General features: G+C 43.1%; 2 protein-coding genes across 2 annotated transcripts; both read right to left on the bottom strand.

Annotated features, from left to right (window-relative positions):
- Positions 1-5,973: 5,973 nt before the first annotated feature.
- On the bottom strand, positions 5,974-7,098 carry LOC113003475. The gene has a single exon (XM_039454428.1). The coding sequence runs from the start codon at positions 7,096-7,098 to the stop codon at positions 5,974-5,976; it is 1,125 nt and encodes a 374-aa protein (XP_039310362.1).
- Positions 7,099-9,877: 2,779 nt separating this feature from the next.
- LOC105205082 lies at positions 9,878-15,840 on the bottom strand. Its single transcript, XM_039454678.1, has 6 exons — positions 15,473-15,840; positions 15,269-15,388; positions 15,089-15,166; positions 14,941-15,012; positions 14,523-14,861; positions 9,878-14,256 (listed from the first exon to the last, which is right to left on the bottom strand). Exons 1-6 carry the CDS (start codon positions 15,777-15,779, stop codon positions 10,013-10,015), a joined length of 5,160 nt encoding a protein of 1,719 aa, XP_039310612.1. The 5' UTR covers positions 15,780-15,840; the 3' UTR covers positions 9,878-10,012.
- Between the last annotated feature and the right edge of the window lie 489 nt (positions 15,841-16,329).

Raw genomic sequence — 16,329 nt, 5'->3', positions numbered from 1 at the left:
CGTTTGAGCCGAGCATTGCAGGAAAAACGGCCACAATACGAGCAAAGACACGAAAAAGTGATGTTGCTGCACGACAACGCTCGGCCACATGTTGCTCAGGTCGTTAAAACCTATCTGGAAACATTGAAATGGGACGTCTTACTTCATCCGCCGTATTCTCCTGACATCGCCCCTTCAGATTACCACTTGTTCCGATCAATGGCGCATGGCCTGGCTGAGCAGCACTTCCATTATTACGAAGAGGCCAAAAACTGGGTCGATTCGTGGATCGCCGCAAAAGACGAGCAGTTTTTTCGACGCGGGATTCGTATGCTGCCCGAAAGATGGGAGAAAGTAGTGGCCAGCGATGGACAATAGTTTCAAGAATAAGTATGTAACCATTTTTCAACAATCAATCCTCAAATTTTGACAAAAACGGCGGTTTTCAATTTGTACTCCTAATATATATATATATAAACATAAATAAAAACGTAGTAAATATATATATATATATATATATCACGTGTGGGTGGAGTGTAGGGCATGGAGAGAGGGAGGGGAGGAAACATGGCAGGAGGCGTGTGAAAGGATTTTAAGAGAGGAGGGAGAGCGGGAGGGGTGGCTGAGAGAGATGGAAGAGGAGAGAATTAGAGGGAGGGGGAGGGGGGAGGATTTGGGAGGAATGGGAGGGAGAAGGAGGGTATGAATGAGAGGACGAGTGTCAGAGAAGGAGTGAGTGAGGGGTGAAAGAGCAAAGGCTGTAAACGGAAGCGGAAGTCCCTAGGGTTGCGATAACGAGAGAGAGAGAGAGAGAGAGAGAGAGAGAGAGAAGAGAGAGAGAGAGAGAGAGAGGCATTAGGCGTAAGCGAGCGTAATGGCCGGACAGGCAGGGCATGCGTGCGAGGCGATAGTAGTATAAGATTAGAGTAAGAGTAGGCTAAGTTAGATGTAAGTTGACCTGTAAGTATATGTAACCTTAAGGGGATCATAAATGTATTACATACATACATATATATATATTTTTTTTTTTTTTTAATGAAAACTGTTTGCAAACACATAGAAATTCATCATTAAAAGGGTTCAAGACTGAGTCAGTAGAGAAGAAGAGCAGCCATTGGCAGCCATTTTCATTTTTTTGAATAACTAAAAAAATCCATGAATTTCCCACTTAAAATCGCAAATTTATTTTTTGGGAAATCGGAAGTAGTATATGGTTAGCCATGGGGCGTCAAAACAAATGACGTCACTGGCGCCAGTCTTATCAGTGAAATGGTGGGGGTAGGGAGACGCGCTAGCAGTAAAAGGGCCAAGTGGAGGGGAGGGTCTGACGAAATTTGGAGCGGGGCGTGGAGGACCTGACGATATCAGGACCGGGGGGAGGGGCGGGGAAGACCTGACGATATCAGGAACGTTTTTATTGGGAAGTAAAGGGGATGGCTCCGGGAGGAATTAGAGTGTGCTTATTGGTTTCCCCCACGGCTGCCCCAGGAGCGGATTGGTTGAAAAACAGGTATTTTGGGAAAAATTTAGCAGCAAATTGCGGAACGGGTAAAAGAGGCCTGAGAAGTCGAAAGGTCTTATCTGAAAATTACGATAGAAAGGACGGAAGCGCCTTTTACGATATACATATGCTTTCAAAGGTATGGTACGTTTAGAAAAAGATAATTATCAAAAGGAAGCACTTTACGATTTTAGCGTTACTACGTACAGGAGATAGAGTCTTGGCATTAGGTAGGTCGAGTGAAAAAATAATTCGGTTTTTAAAGTTACAAAAGAGTATTTATTGAAACATTCAACTTTTTTCATACATCTACGAGTATATTCTTACATTTTTAAGTTACATGATTGAATGGGGTAGCATACAGATGGTTTCATCATGCATTTTCTTTTATTATAAAGAAAAAATTTGTGAAATAATTCTGCGATTAGTCGATCGTTGTATGTGTGTTCGACAGAAAATAAATTGAGAAATTGATTAAGATTATAGCCGTTACACATGAAATATAAAAAACACAGCAGTATTGCCCGCAAGTTTGGGAAAGCGCTCCTTGTAACTGTGTGGTGTTCCATTGATGCGTGATAGAGTTTCGTCGCAATCGCAGGAGAAATCTAGAATCCGAGGGAGGTAATCCGTAGCTATCGAAATATGTTCCATTTCCAAGTTTGTCGATGTAAAAGGCGACCCAATGTTGGCCAGGTTGATTGTGATCATCCGTGTTGGCAACGATGGCGGTCGACCTCGTCCACACCTTCGGTAGCTTGTCGGCTGGATAGACTCCCGTGTATTCTGCGTTCAATTGGCGCAGCGCATGTAAAATTTCGAGGGAATTCATACGTCGGCAGTGGGATTATTTTCTCGTCTTCGGCTATAGCCGACGCTGTTTTGAATGTTATTTCTTCTTCTTCTTCTTCTTCTTCGCTGTCGTTTTCGTCGGAACGAAGACTGCTCGAGCTACTACTATTTTGCTCGATTAACCAGTGTTTCAATTTGTAAGCATTGCGCAACGCGCAGTGAAAATTTGCTTTTGCGCGAAATCCGTGATACGTGCATCGATGACCACTCTCCTCGACATCGGGTAAATTTTTGAAGGCTGGAGAAACGCCTTCCAGATTATATACGTTTCTGGATAGCAGATTGCGTAGGTAACGCGCCTTTTCGTGTCCCCTGCTATAGATGTAGCGTGCTTGTCGAGTAATTTCTCGTAGATGTTGCTTGAAATATTTGAGATTAACTTCGCCGTCGAACCACTCGATGCCGTGATAATTGCGCGTAAGCCAGTTGTTTTCACGTTTCGAATTTACAGGCAACTCGTCAAACGGGCAAGGTCGTATTATAATCCATTGGCCGATGATTGGAGTGTTGACAGCGACAACCGCGACTTCTTTCGGAATAAATTGTTCCTCAGCATCGCGAAAACCTTGAATGTCGATGACTATGTCCATAGTTTTATACTTTACGCAAGCTTTCTTAATCGAACCGGCTACGTCCGAGTCTCGTTCCAAACTGAATTCTCTTTTAGGTATACGGTAGTTTAATGATGGTGGTGACGATAAAGATGATGGGGGAGTGAACATTTTACAGACAATGTTCTTGTTGTTGATCCATCTGTGTTATAAGAGACTATCCAGAAAAATCGACTATGACTTGCCGAGATGAATCGATTTCTAGAACATTATCGAACTCGGCATACACGATGCAATTAACGGTCGCGGTAAGTGCCTTTTCAAATCTCACTTCTAGTCGTAAGCTTCCATGTTTCACGAGATTCCAATGCCCAGCACAATTAGCCGATAGATCGGGTGTAAGATCAAAAGCGAAGAGGCAATATCCGTTAGAGTAATCGTCTCTGCTTATAGAATTTCCCTCGTTCAAAAAATGTATGCCTGTTCCGGAAAAGAGAGTGTGATACGCTTCGATGTAGAGCGGTTCGTCTTTCTTAAAGCTCGGCTGTAACGGTCTACTTGGAATCTGCATTCCGTCAGCGTAAAGCGAAAGGAAATTTATGCCGTAATTCTTAAAGTTAAACGGGTTTAATTTTCTGTCGCCGTTAAACGCTTTGTTATCAACAAAGCCAACTATTATTCGTTTCGGTAGCTGTCCAAGTATCACATTGTCTAACGATTCTCCCACGAGACCAGAGTGTATCGTGAACGTTTTAACTTCGACTCTCGTAAGGGGATACTTGGCAGTGGTTTTACTCAGCATTCTCGCATGCGCTAGTAATACTCCGGGAGTTATTTTTGCTCTTCTTACAAGTAGACTAGCGTCTAGAATGCGGATTTTTGACGTGGAATTTGTTTCCATTAGACAAAACGAATCTTTGGAACGTACGAGTCTCATTCTAACTTCCACTCCGTTAATTAAGAATTTATCCTGATTAAAAACGTCGCAGTGAAGATGTCCTATGAGATCCAACGCGCGTCCTCCTTGAATGTAACGAGCGCGTCTTACGAGAGCCTGATTCGTTGGCGAATCTACCGGCTCGTCCATGAAACCGGGAGTATCCGTGTCCCACAGACAAGAGGTGAGATGGGAAGTTTTTGCGGGTGAAGCATAATTTAATAACGCCTCGATGTATGCGCGGTAAGCGTAAGCGTTGTTTGGAGGTGACACGAGTTTTTGATTGAAATACACGTCGATTTGATTGAACATGGAATGCAGCAGTTGATTTACAGGGCCTACTTTGGGCGCTGCGGCGGCGGTGCCGGTATTTGTTCCCGTTTCTACACGTATACGGAGACTTAGCATAGTGTGCGTGAGATCCAGGTAGTCTTCTCCATGACCGGGTATAACAAATTCTATTGGTGCGTCGTCTGCGAGCGATGTTACGGGCTTGTAATAAATCCATTGAGCACTCTCGATACTAGTCTGGGTAGGCGGTAAAGCGAAGAGATCGAGTTCACTCTTCAAACACTCGCTCGAATGGGTATGAAGGAAAGACATACTTATCACGACGCACTATGGCTAACGCAAATTCGTGCGTGGATTACGAGAATATGTCGGATACACTGCGCTTCTTGCTGTTGCGGCGTTTCGTGCTGGATGACTTTTTAGTTTTTCGAGTTGTTCCGTGACTTTTCTTTTTCTTCGATTTTTTAGCGCCTTTTCTGCGTACACTTTTTTTCGATTTTCTTTTGACTGAACGATTACGTTTACAAAGCGACGTTCTCTTAGCGATGCGAGGATCGTGGTAACCGTGAGGAAACTGAAGCATCGGAGTTGTTACGGATACTTTATATCCCGATCCTTTCATCAAGTCTTTTATTTTTTCTGTGGCTTTTCTTTTGAGGTTTTTCCCCGATTCCGCGAAGCGATTTTTGAATGCCTCATTCAACGGGGTATGGTTCTCGACATCCTCCATTACGTTGATGCCCGCGCGTAAAGCCTCCTTACCGACAGCTCGCGCACCCCTCTTTAGATAAGGTAAAATTTTTCTAAATAATCCACCGAGAAAACTTCCGATACCATGTCCGCGTTGATAGGGCGAGCCGACAAAAACCCGTGGAATTCCCCCACCCCTTCCGTTGGCACCTCCGCTTTGCGCCTCGTAATATTCCTCATAGTCCATGGTGAAATTGATTTTCTCTCTTTTGTTTATCGCAGACTTACGTTTATTTCAACTGTATTCTTATATAAATTATCGAGCACGTCTGAAGTTCAATGTCACTGTCAAGGTTCCCGATTCAAATGGTATTTTTTTTCCGAGCTGATCTCTTATATCTATTTCGATTCTGCGGAAACGCGTTTGTCGCAACGGAATATAAAATGGAAAAGAGAAATGTTTCACCTGATTCGTTCCGTACGCGTAATTACTTTCGCGTGACTCGACCGGGACTATTCGGAGAAGCGGAGTTTGTACATCACCGGTTATATAAGATTCACAAATATCGCAATAAACGAACAGCTTATCTGGAATACCACGCCACAGGCTACAGGGCTCTTTACTCTGATAATAATAAATTCGATTACCGTTTTCCGTTTTAAATCCGAGTTTGAAAAAAGTCATGCATTCACCGGAATCGTTTATCATAATCTTACGAAAGTATAAATTATCTTTAATGCCTAATTCCGTTTCGCATCCTAATATTCGAAAAAGATTATCGGAAAAGTTAATATAATGATTAGCGCGACATTTTTCCACGTCGCAGCTAAGTCCTATTTCGAGTTTACCACCCTCTTTTTGTATTTCGAAAACAAAATGTGAATCTCGACACGCTTCATTAATCTCGTGGATAAGATTCTCGATAGTCTCGTAAATACCATTCTGTATTATTCTATGATGCAACACATATGATCCATTGCGTATCTCGTATATATCTTCTGTGGAAAAGAAATATTTGAGCTCATTTTCCGGAAACTGACGTACGTGAAAAAAACTACAGGGAAATTGAATCTCGCTTAGTGCAACTTCCCATTCTCCATGCAATTCTACAGTTTGAGGTAACTCCGTGATGAAGGAGGAAGTAGTATTTTCCGGAAAATACTGCATACTGCTATTGCTCGGAAGAATCATGTGAAATTGGTCCGTTGCCGTCATCTCGGAGATTCGATAAACTCGAGGCTGGGATCCAAGAGTCAAATTTGCTAGGATATCCGCGCCAGCTAACTAGCAGTTGCTTATTAGCACCACGTCCTTTACTCCTTATCACGCGATCCACAATAAATTCTTCCTCCTGCAGGTTTTTCTCGATTCGAGCTAATTCTTGTTCGTAAAAGATCCCGTCTATGACCTCCCCCGTTAAATCGCTTAATTCGTACACACGAGGTTTTCGCCATTCAAGAACACGATGAATTCGAAATATCTCCTCGGTCCAATTCGCCTCGTATCCTTTCTCGAAGGTGCCTTTTGCTCTACTGACGCGGACGAGATCGCCAGCATGGTATTTAGCATTCTTAATTTTGTTAACGTCTTTCCACCGTCGAATTATATTTTCACGCGCGATACGAGCATTTTCTCTCGTTACAACCGCTGGTTGCATTTTGGTGACCGAATGACGAGTGTGATTGTACGCACGCACAATATCCTGCAAAACATCGATATATCGACGCGTATTTTTATGCGTAAAATATCGCCACATTCGTTCCTTTAACGTTCTGTTAAAGCGTTCGACGACAGCTGCTTTGATGTCGGGATTGCGCGTTACTCTAAAACGAATATTGTTTTCTTTCAAAAACTTTTGCGTCGCACGCCCGACAAATTCTTTACCCTTGTCAGTTTGCAAGTATATAGGTATTCGTCCTTTGCTTCTCGCGAGTACACGCTGAAAAGCTTTTGTCACGCATACGCTCGTTTTGTCACGTAATGGTTCCACCCAAACGAATTTACTAAGTACATCGATAATCACGAGAATATAAGAATATCCGTCATTATAACTTTTAAGATTTCGCACCTCAATCAAATCGCCCTCCCACACATCGTCGATATTTGTTACGTTGTAATGCAGTCGAGGAAACTTTCGGCGCAGTGGACGGTGCAGCGAGTACGCATCTTGCGATTCCAGCCAGCGAGCGACATTGTTACGTGTGAAATTCGGCTTAGCGGCACGTGTCAGATTTTCCACTGCTGAGAAGCCGGCGTAATGCGCGGGATCGTAGTATAATTTTTCAAGTTCCGACATTATCGATTATTTCTTCAGTGTATTCCAATCTAGCAAACGCCTTTTTCGCGCAGGAAGCGAATCCGCGTTTTTCATAAAAGTTGTAGATGGATAGGCTTTACGAAAGTAAGGGGACAGATACAATGCGTAATCAGGGGCTCTTTCTTCTCGTTCTTGCTTCTTGCGTTTTTCCGATTGACGTTTTGTCGATCTCGTTGAATATGTTTTCGTTGCAATCGGCGTGGAACTTGACGAAGGCCGATGTTTCACATTAATCGGGGAAGAAAAAGCGAGGGTGCCATTTAACAGTCGCTTATTCCCTACCAGTGTCGAACGCGTGTTTAAGCTGCGTAGTAATCGAGCAAACTGAACTCTTCCTACTGGTGGTTTTACGGTTTTTCTTTCTCGCATCATGTCGTTCATCAGCTCGCTGATATTCGAATCTTTTACAATGCTGCCATCTATAGTCACAACTCCATTCTCGTTCCAATTAATTCTGTCAGGCACCGCTTTATCGAGCAAATGTTTCATCAGTAAGCGAGCTTGAGCGCGATACGATTTCGGGACAGTTTCTACTATTTTTCCGGCACTTTTCAGCAATCGAAGGCTATGTTCTCTTCTTATCACGGTATTGTCGATATCGGATAAATGAGAAAGATTAGCAGAAATTTGCGATTTTTGGGGGATATCGTGAGAAACGAGCGTCGATTCGCCGTCACTATTGTTGCTGATCTCCTCCAGGAGTGGTGTTTCGTTGTCGACAATTTCGGTTACGTTGGTTGCATTTTGTTTTCGCACTTCTCGGATATAGTAAAGATACCGCCAAAGTACCTCCCTGTACATTTTCCATCTCTCATCCTCGTTACGAGGGTAAGGTGAATTAAGAATACGACTCATTTCCGCATCGAGTCGTGTCAGAAGGGTACCAGGAGTTTGTACGGAATTATTATTATTATTATTATTATTATCGTTTTCACCGTTCTCCGTCGTGATATTTTCCTTCGGCTCTACAGCAATCGATTTATTCTGTTGTTGCTGCTGTTGCTGCATTCTCTCAAGATTTTCTGTAGAAATTAAAACCATCTTTTTTGCCCTTTCCATTGCGATTTATTCTTATGATTCCGTGCCTCCGATGATTCGAGTTAATAAGGCCGACAATATGGGTCCTATGATATAGGGTAAAAATCCGCCTCGTTGCACCAAAAGTTGTCTCTTATCCTTCCAATTTCCGCGTTTTGTCGCAATACGTCGCAGTGTCGATTTGTATTTACTCAGTCGATCTTTTTCACGTCGTTTGAGCGGGACGTTTCCTTTAAGTGTATTAAAAACGCACTCGCAAATACAATGAATAAATTTATCGTCCGCGATTCGAAGAAAGATCATCCGCTGCTTATTGTTCAGATGACACAGCGCCTCGAGAAGACAAGCGTTTCTCTTTCCGATAGAACGTTTGGCGATTTTCGTCACGCTGTCCGAACTCATGTTGTCCTCCTTCGTCGCGTGAGAGAACAGCGCGACTGGCCTCCACGAGCCGCGTTACGCGATTTTTATGCAATGGAAAACGATCTACGCGGTACGTAAACGTAATGTCTAGTATCATCGGGAAAGACGCACGTACGAAATCGATATTCGTCCGGAGTCGATTGCTTCAGATCGAGCAACAAGTATCCGTGAGGTCTCGAAGTAGCGTCGTAATAAGCCTCTTCTAGAAATTTCGGATCATCGGGATAGACTTGTCGCGCTAAATGGCGAATTTGAGCGCGATCGCGAGGATTTTTGAAAACCACGATGTAATTCGCGTTGAGAGATATGTCGCGTTGTCCGCGTCCCTGATGAAAAAGATTCTGCGAGATAAGAATGACACTGAGATTTTTATGATGACTTCCTTTGGTAAAAAGATCCACGATCGCGTCGCTCGACGACGATTCTCTCATAAGGTCATCGATTATCACGAGTTTCGGGGTAAACGGATCGTTCGAATAATCTTCCGGGCGAGGTAATCCCTCGCGAAATTCGATTATATTTTTCCTCGTCATTGTTGTCGTCGCCACTTTAACGTCGTATGCCCGTGCTGACTCTTCTACCTCGCTTACACTCACGTCGTATTTTAATTGTCGATAAGCTTCTTGCCACTCAGCGTAATAAAATAAAACTCTCTCGAAACTCACGTCGGACATGCTCGATAGATATTTGATAAAAGACTTTACAAAGATCGTTTTCCCACACCCGGTGGGACCGCATATAATCGATGTCCAGGGATGTTTCCAACGCACATCCATTTTGCGAAATGATTGACTCGATTCCGGTGCGCTGCTTCAAAAACAAAAAAGAAAAAATGGCGGTTGATGCTGATAATAATACTAATCGTCGACAATATCGATATTAATAAATCGCGGAGTTGAAATTTCGAAGGCAGAGATAAGCGCATCAACGCGGCGGCGGCGGCGGCGGCGGCGTTCGCGCGCTCGCGTGAGCGTACCCCCGCTGGTACGTTAGCCAACCGCGGCCAACAACGAGCTGATCCGTGCCGCGGCGCGGGGTACATACAGGCTTATCCCACTCACTTAGCGCTTAGGTCGGCATCGTTTTAATGAGCTGATAGACGATGCCGCTGGGGAGGGGGAAAATAATTCACGAAAAAGAAACAAGGGAAAAAGTACACGGGAAACAAAACAGGATTCGGATTGGAAATGTATAAGAAAATTTTTTATGAAAAATTAATTAAAATGTTTTTTATTTTAGCACGTTTTTGTCCTAATTTTATATTGTAAAAATATTTACATTTTATATTTTACAATGCTAAAACTAATGAATGACTTATGCTTAATACGTTTTTATAGAATTTTTACAATGATACTTATACGCTGCGGACGGAAAAATTGACGACTCGAAACTTAAATTTAAGCGAGAACAAAGCTCGAGTAAGAAAAGATGATTATTCGACAAAACCGTATGGAACCGAATAACGATTATTAATAAATCTGCGCTTTACCAATACCGCCGAACATGTTTTCCTCTCTTCTCTTGTTACAATTTCGTGAAAAGCATTGCGACGAATTGCATTAAAGCGCAGATTTATCACGGGTTCCCTTCCACGGTTTTCTTTATCTTCTCCTTCCTCTTGCCTTTCTCTTTCTAATATTAAATTTCTTATACTATGGAAATTTACAAATCTAGAATTATTATAATTTAAAGTTATTCCTTTCACTTTACAAGTTTCACGAGTGATTCCATCCGCTGTACGAACCACATACGCATAAAATTTTGGGCCTCCCGACACAAACGACTCGATGTAGCTACCGTTGCCGTAGCTCTCGAGTTCATCCGTCATGTCGCCCAGAAAATTCCCAGTACGTGGTTCGTACTCGTTTGGATCACCACTACTCAAATATATAACAGAATCGGTATCGCAATATAATACGCGTCTATTTAACTTTTCTAAATAATCATACAATTTTAACCTAGCTTGTGCCGTCGTGTATGCCGCGATCACAACGTTGGTAATCGGAGAAGCTACGATTGCCTCTTCTCGCAGTCGCCACGAGACATACAATACCTCGTCGTTGACTGGTAATATGTCAGTTATTTCGTGCTCAGGGCTAGTGAGCAAAGTTGCGAAACGCTGAGGCGATTCTACGATCTCGGTACTAGGAAGATTCGATCGTTGGCCGAATTTTCCCCAGAAGGAATTTAAACAGAGCTTCGCGACCGAGCGCAAGCCAGGATTACGTGAGATGTTGTTTCTATCGAGTGTAATACCTTCGATTTCCTCATATTCACGAAGGTATCGTGCTTTACTCTCGTCATCTACACATTCGCTCGGCCATCCACTAGCTTCCTGCTTTAATTGCAAAAAGGAATTTATATATCCGGTGAACAATCCGCCCTGCCGCGTATCGCGATCGTAGCGAGCAACTTTGTATTGCCAAATTTCATTTACTTGCCTCACAAGATAGCCTTTCTCGATGGCTTTACGTAATTCGCATGATACCCAAGTACCCTCGAATTCACGTTCGTCAGGATGTTCGTGAGTGCACGCGGACTGCGAGAACATTTCGCAGCAACTCCGGCACAACGCAAACAGCAATTTTCCGCGCACACGATACGGGAGTACCGGGTGAAAGAGATTGCGCGGTGGGAGTACTCGACAACGTACAAGACCTTCGACCGGGTCGAAATTATATCCTGGTCCGTCGCCGATTAACGACGAGCATTCCGCTCCGATATAGATTTCAGGGTGGCCGATCGGAAAAACGCCCGTCTTTAATACGTAAGGATACAGAGAACACACGTCCACGTAACGTATTTTCTCCGTGTACCCCGCTACTTCGAGTCGAGTTACGATATTTTCCGTGCGGCCACCAAAAAACGCGTCACGCGGATCGAGAGGCGCAGATTTTAGTATAGGGTGATGTTCGAGAAAATTACGCATCTCGTTATTTACCGTCATCTCTCGGTCGAAAGCGCACTCCCATTTTTCAATCACCTGATATCCTTGCCGGCGAAGACGCCATGTCGTTGCGATAGTTCGTTCGTAACGCGTTTCTATCGTATCGTCGCGGTTAGCAGTTGAAAGCTTACTGTCACGATTCACTTGGAAGCAAGTAAGACAACCGTGCCAGAAGCACCCGTGAAATTGGAGAACGAAACGCTGAGTTTCAGTCCCCAATTTTGTCTCGTAATATCCGTCTACGTGGCTACCGCCGATTAAACGCTCGCGACCTCGCCCGGCATGGTTTATGGGATGACCGAGCTCACGCTCCTTCCACACTAACCATTGTAAAGCTTTGCGCGATTGTCTATCGGCGTTTCTGTATCCGCCCGGCGGGATGATTCCTATTTCCCCCTCGCGAAGAAAGTTTTTTCGAAAAACTTTCATACACGTGGAAGCGATAGTCGTGCATTCTTCGAAAGGACACACACCGCCGCGCTCTAAAAATATTTTTTGGAAAGCTACACAAGCACGTCGTAAAATATCTACGTCATTTCGACAATAACGTACGATCTCGCGCTGGAAGTCGAAGATGACATTTTTATTTGTCATTTCCGTATGCCATGCAAGAAATCGCTCGCGCTCATCGGGTTTCATTTGATCGGGAGAATAAAATCGAGTCTCGGGTAATGGACCGACATACGATTGATTCTCCACAGTGTTAAATAAATGCGGAAAAATGCCTTTATCTGCCGTATCCCTTAGCCCGAAAGCTTTAGGTAGATCAGATAATCGCATCGGCATATAATTAACGCTGTCGATGAATTTTGTATGACCGATCGTCATCACGATAATCTTCGTCCCGTTCAGAATTATCCGTGGCTTTTCCGTTATTAACGATTTTTCGACTAGATATTTTAAAATAAATTGCGCGTCGAACGCCTTTGCGTTGTGAGCGATACAAATAATACTTTTAAAATGTTTTGTCGGCCGTGTCACAAACTCTATAAACTGCTTTACCGGGTCGATATTAAATACAAATTCGCGCGTTCCGCACCAGCGACATCGCACCGTCATGTCGTCTATAGCCACGCAAGCAGCGCAAATTTGCTGTGCTACGCAGAGAGTCGGAACGTGTAACTTTACGTTCTCGGTTCCTTCGTACGTCTCGTCCTGCCGCGTTTCAAAATCGTAAAACACGAATGCGACAGCTCCCTTGACTTCATTGTCGTTCTCACCCTCGAGGTCATTAGCGTTTCTTTGCGCCTCTTCACGTATCGCCGCAGCACTCGTACCCTCTCCAGGGTCTTCAGCTTCGACTCTGCGTCGAAGAGGTTGCATAAAACACAAATGATTCACGGGTTGCTGAGAACGACATATCCTACAATAGGCGCTATTACATTCGTGCCGCAAGCTTGATTTTATAAATCGCCCACAATTGTTACAAATTTTAACCGAATGGCAAACAGTTGATTTTCCTTCATAAGATTTTTCGGTACGATGACGCTCGAAACATGAATTTCCGAAGAACGTACGATTACACGTATCGCACCTGACTTTCTCCGCGTCGTGATGTTCACACGAGGGTATAGCGTAGCAGCGTGGGCATCTTTTAGAGCAACGATGCCCTCTGATGGGGCGATAACCAACGTTACACGCTACGCAATATCCACCTTGCGAACCCGCAGCGGCTTTTAAATTTAAAATGGTATTATAATGACGTCTACCCTCATAATACATAATATTTAAGCAATGATTCGGTTCGCGTTCTAGTGAGGCGAGTATCGTACGCCCATCGTAGATTAGGTTCCCCCCGCGTCCGAAATCTTTAAAACCGTAAACCATTATTGCCAGATTTTCAGCGGCGAGATACCGTTGGAATTGCTGGATTTCGTAAATCCCACATCCCTCCTCCGGTATCACGATACCGGCGTTCATCGTTAATTTTAACGCTAAATCGCGTTGTAGCGAGGAACGTCGGAATCTTACGGCTTCCCACATTTCGTGACGCGGCCCCGTCCGAAGATTTCCACGTTCGCAGTGGATTCGTGCGGCTACAAGTGAACGAGGAAAGCATAAATTATCGTCATTTACTATTTCCAATATCGATCGTTTGACGACATCCTCACGCGTCAATGGATTCGATACCCTTCCACGCCCCACCGGTACTGCGACATTGAAAACCCTGATGTTAAAAGTTTCCGTGACTTCAATTCCGCCGTTGCTTTGCGCTACCGAACTTACGAGTTCCCATATGTCCTTGTAAGTCAAGTCGCGCGCCGGGCGAAACGACAATCCCGCCGATCCGAGCGTCAAACTTTCGGAATTGAAAGATAGTCCTACGTAATCCGTCGGTTCACTTGAGCTTATCGCGTACGCATGGATTTCGCGGAACGCGTTTTCTAGCCAACGCACGGTATTGGCACCATGTGGCACTGGACGTATCGCGAAACTCGCCTCTCTCCCGAGTATAGCAAAATTCCTAAATCTACGCGCGTTTTCCGTCTGCAGCTCTATATAATTAAATCTATCACCAACCCGCTGTTGTTGTTGTTGCTGCGACTGCTGCTGCTGCGATTGTGGGTCTTGCTCCTGTTGCTGAGAATGTTGCGACTGTGGTTGCTGCGACCGATGTTGCTGCTGTTGAGGTCTTTGGTCGGCTACATTCTCCGCAGTATTGTGGAGAAATTCTTCCCCACTAGCGTTTCTTCCAATTACAGCTTCAGCAAGTCCAGCGCCAGTTTGAACTGAAAGATGAAATATTTTTATTAATCATTGCTGTCTTATATTCTGTTTTATTTTTTCTTTTCTTTTTTACTAATACGCGAAAACGCCGACAAAAGATATAATATACTAACTAACTCACCAAGTTACCCCGCGATATTTCCCCGCCCAGTGATATTAATTATGCCCTCCATGGTAAGGTATTGGCATAATGTATATCATCTAAAATTATTTTGTTTTATATTACTTCGAAATAAAATAATTTAATAATAATATTAATAATAATTACCATCATACTCTGGCGAAGCAACTCTGACTTCTCTTTCCTCGGCGTCATTTTCTATTTCCGCCTCCTCTTCATTATCCTCCACTTCACCGCCTTCATCCGATTCCTCTTCATCTCCTTCTTCCTCATCTTCCATCGCTTCCTGCTCTTCTTCTTCTTCTTCTTCTATTTCATTTTCCTCTTCTTCTTGATCTTCTGCCTCCTCTTCCTCCTCTTCCTCATCTTCGTCTGTATCCCCCTCCTCATCTTCTCTTAATGCTTCTTCTTCGGTTTCCTCCTCTTCCTCCTCCTGCGTCGCTCTTTCCTCTCTTTCTTCTTCATCCTCCGTCTCGTTTGCTTGCACTAAAAATAATATTTTTTGTTATTAATTATGCTAAATAACTATATGTTAGTTTCTCCAAGTCTATTTTTTAAAACTTACCTGGAGTAAATATAGCCTCATCGGCTGAGGATGGAACTCTGTCAAAATTATCTCGAGTATCCTCGTCGTCATCTAAATATATAATAACAATTGTTATTATTATTATTATTATTACAATAACTTTATAACACGATATTTTTAAATTTACCTGATGATTCACCGACGGGGGTGTATCGAGGTGATGGTGGCTCCGCAACTAAGTCCGCGATTTCAATTCGTGGTCTTCCTAGAAAATTTTCTATATTTAATATTTGATAAAACTGAGAATATTTAATTTTCTCCACGAGACGATGCGTGTCTCATGCTTACTGTACGTAGAGTTACTTACGGGCTGCTACGGCACCTTGAAGCTCCTCTTCTGCGCGTCGTCGTCTCGCCCCGTAGTTTCGCTCAAGAGGCGCCGCACGACGAGGCGGTAGCGGCTCAACCCTGGCTACGTGTCTTACAACTGTAAAAATAAATATAATTAAATAATATCTAAAAACACTTACATTAATACGGTCAATTTTAAATTTACATCAAATTTACTTACCTTCTCTTTGACGCAAGAAGTCAGCTATATGACCCCCCGCATCATTTTCAAAAAACGCTTTATTCTGTTGTCGCGTTTCAACGTGACGTCGAATTATATTTTCCAACGTCACGTTGCCATTACAGTGCCCCAGCCTGTGCATAACACATAGCAATGTGCTGGAGCACTCCTTAGCGAACTTGTCGAACAATGCGTAGTTCGACGCGTCATTGTCACGCGCTATCTTCTTAAAATAGTGACCCTTCACTATTTTATTATTAAAATTACACGCCACGATAAAAAATTTAACAATATCGTCGCGCAACATTTTCACTATTTTCACTTTTTCACTCGCAATAAAAATTGCACTTACAACGTTTGTCGTAGTACAACGAAAAACTCTCGACTTATAACTGGAGAGTACGAAAGCCGAACTAACGCTTAGCTTTCGTGAAACTTAACATTTATACGCTGCATCTTCCAAATATTTCAAAAGCGAGGAAAAAGAAAATGAATTTATCTCGACAACTCAGCCTTCTTTCGAATTCTGATTTTTCTAGTTAGTCCTATCTACTGTTCTGTTTTATTGCTAGACAAAACCCTCGTTTCGTAGATTCATCTTATAGTAGATAATGTTTCCTATTCTTTGATTAGAAAAAAATCATACTCTTGTCAAAAGTTGACATTTGAAAAAAATCAGGCTAAAAGCCAAACCTTAAAAATTCTTCTAACAAAAGCATATTTTTGACATTCTTTCCTGTCGATAAAACGAAAGGCTCGATAAAAGTTTAATCTTTGACTCCCTATCTAGAAAAAATCACGCTCACCGCAAAGGATGATATTTTTGATAACGGAAGTGAAGGAAGTCATTTATCTGG

This window comes from Solenopsis invicta, chromosome 10 (genome assembly GCF_016802725.1).
Source record: "Solenopsis invicta isolate M01_SB chromosome 10, UNIL_Sinv_3.0, whole genome shotgun sequence".
NCBI lineage: Eukaryota > Metazoa > Arthropoda > Insecta > Hymenoptera > Formicidae > Solenopsis > Solenopsis invicta.
This window is presented reverse-complemented; position numbering and strand designations above follow the sequence as displayed.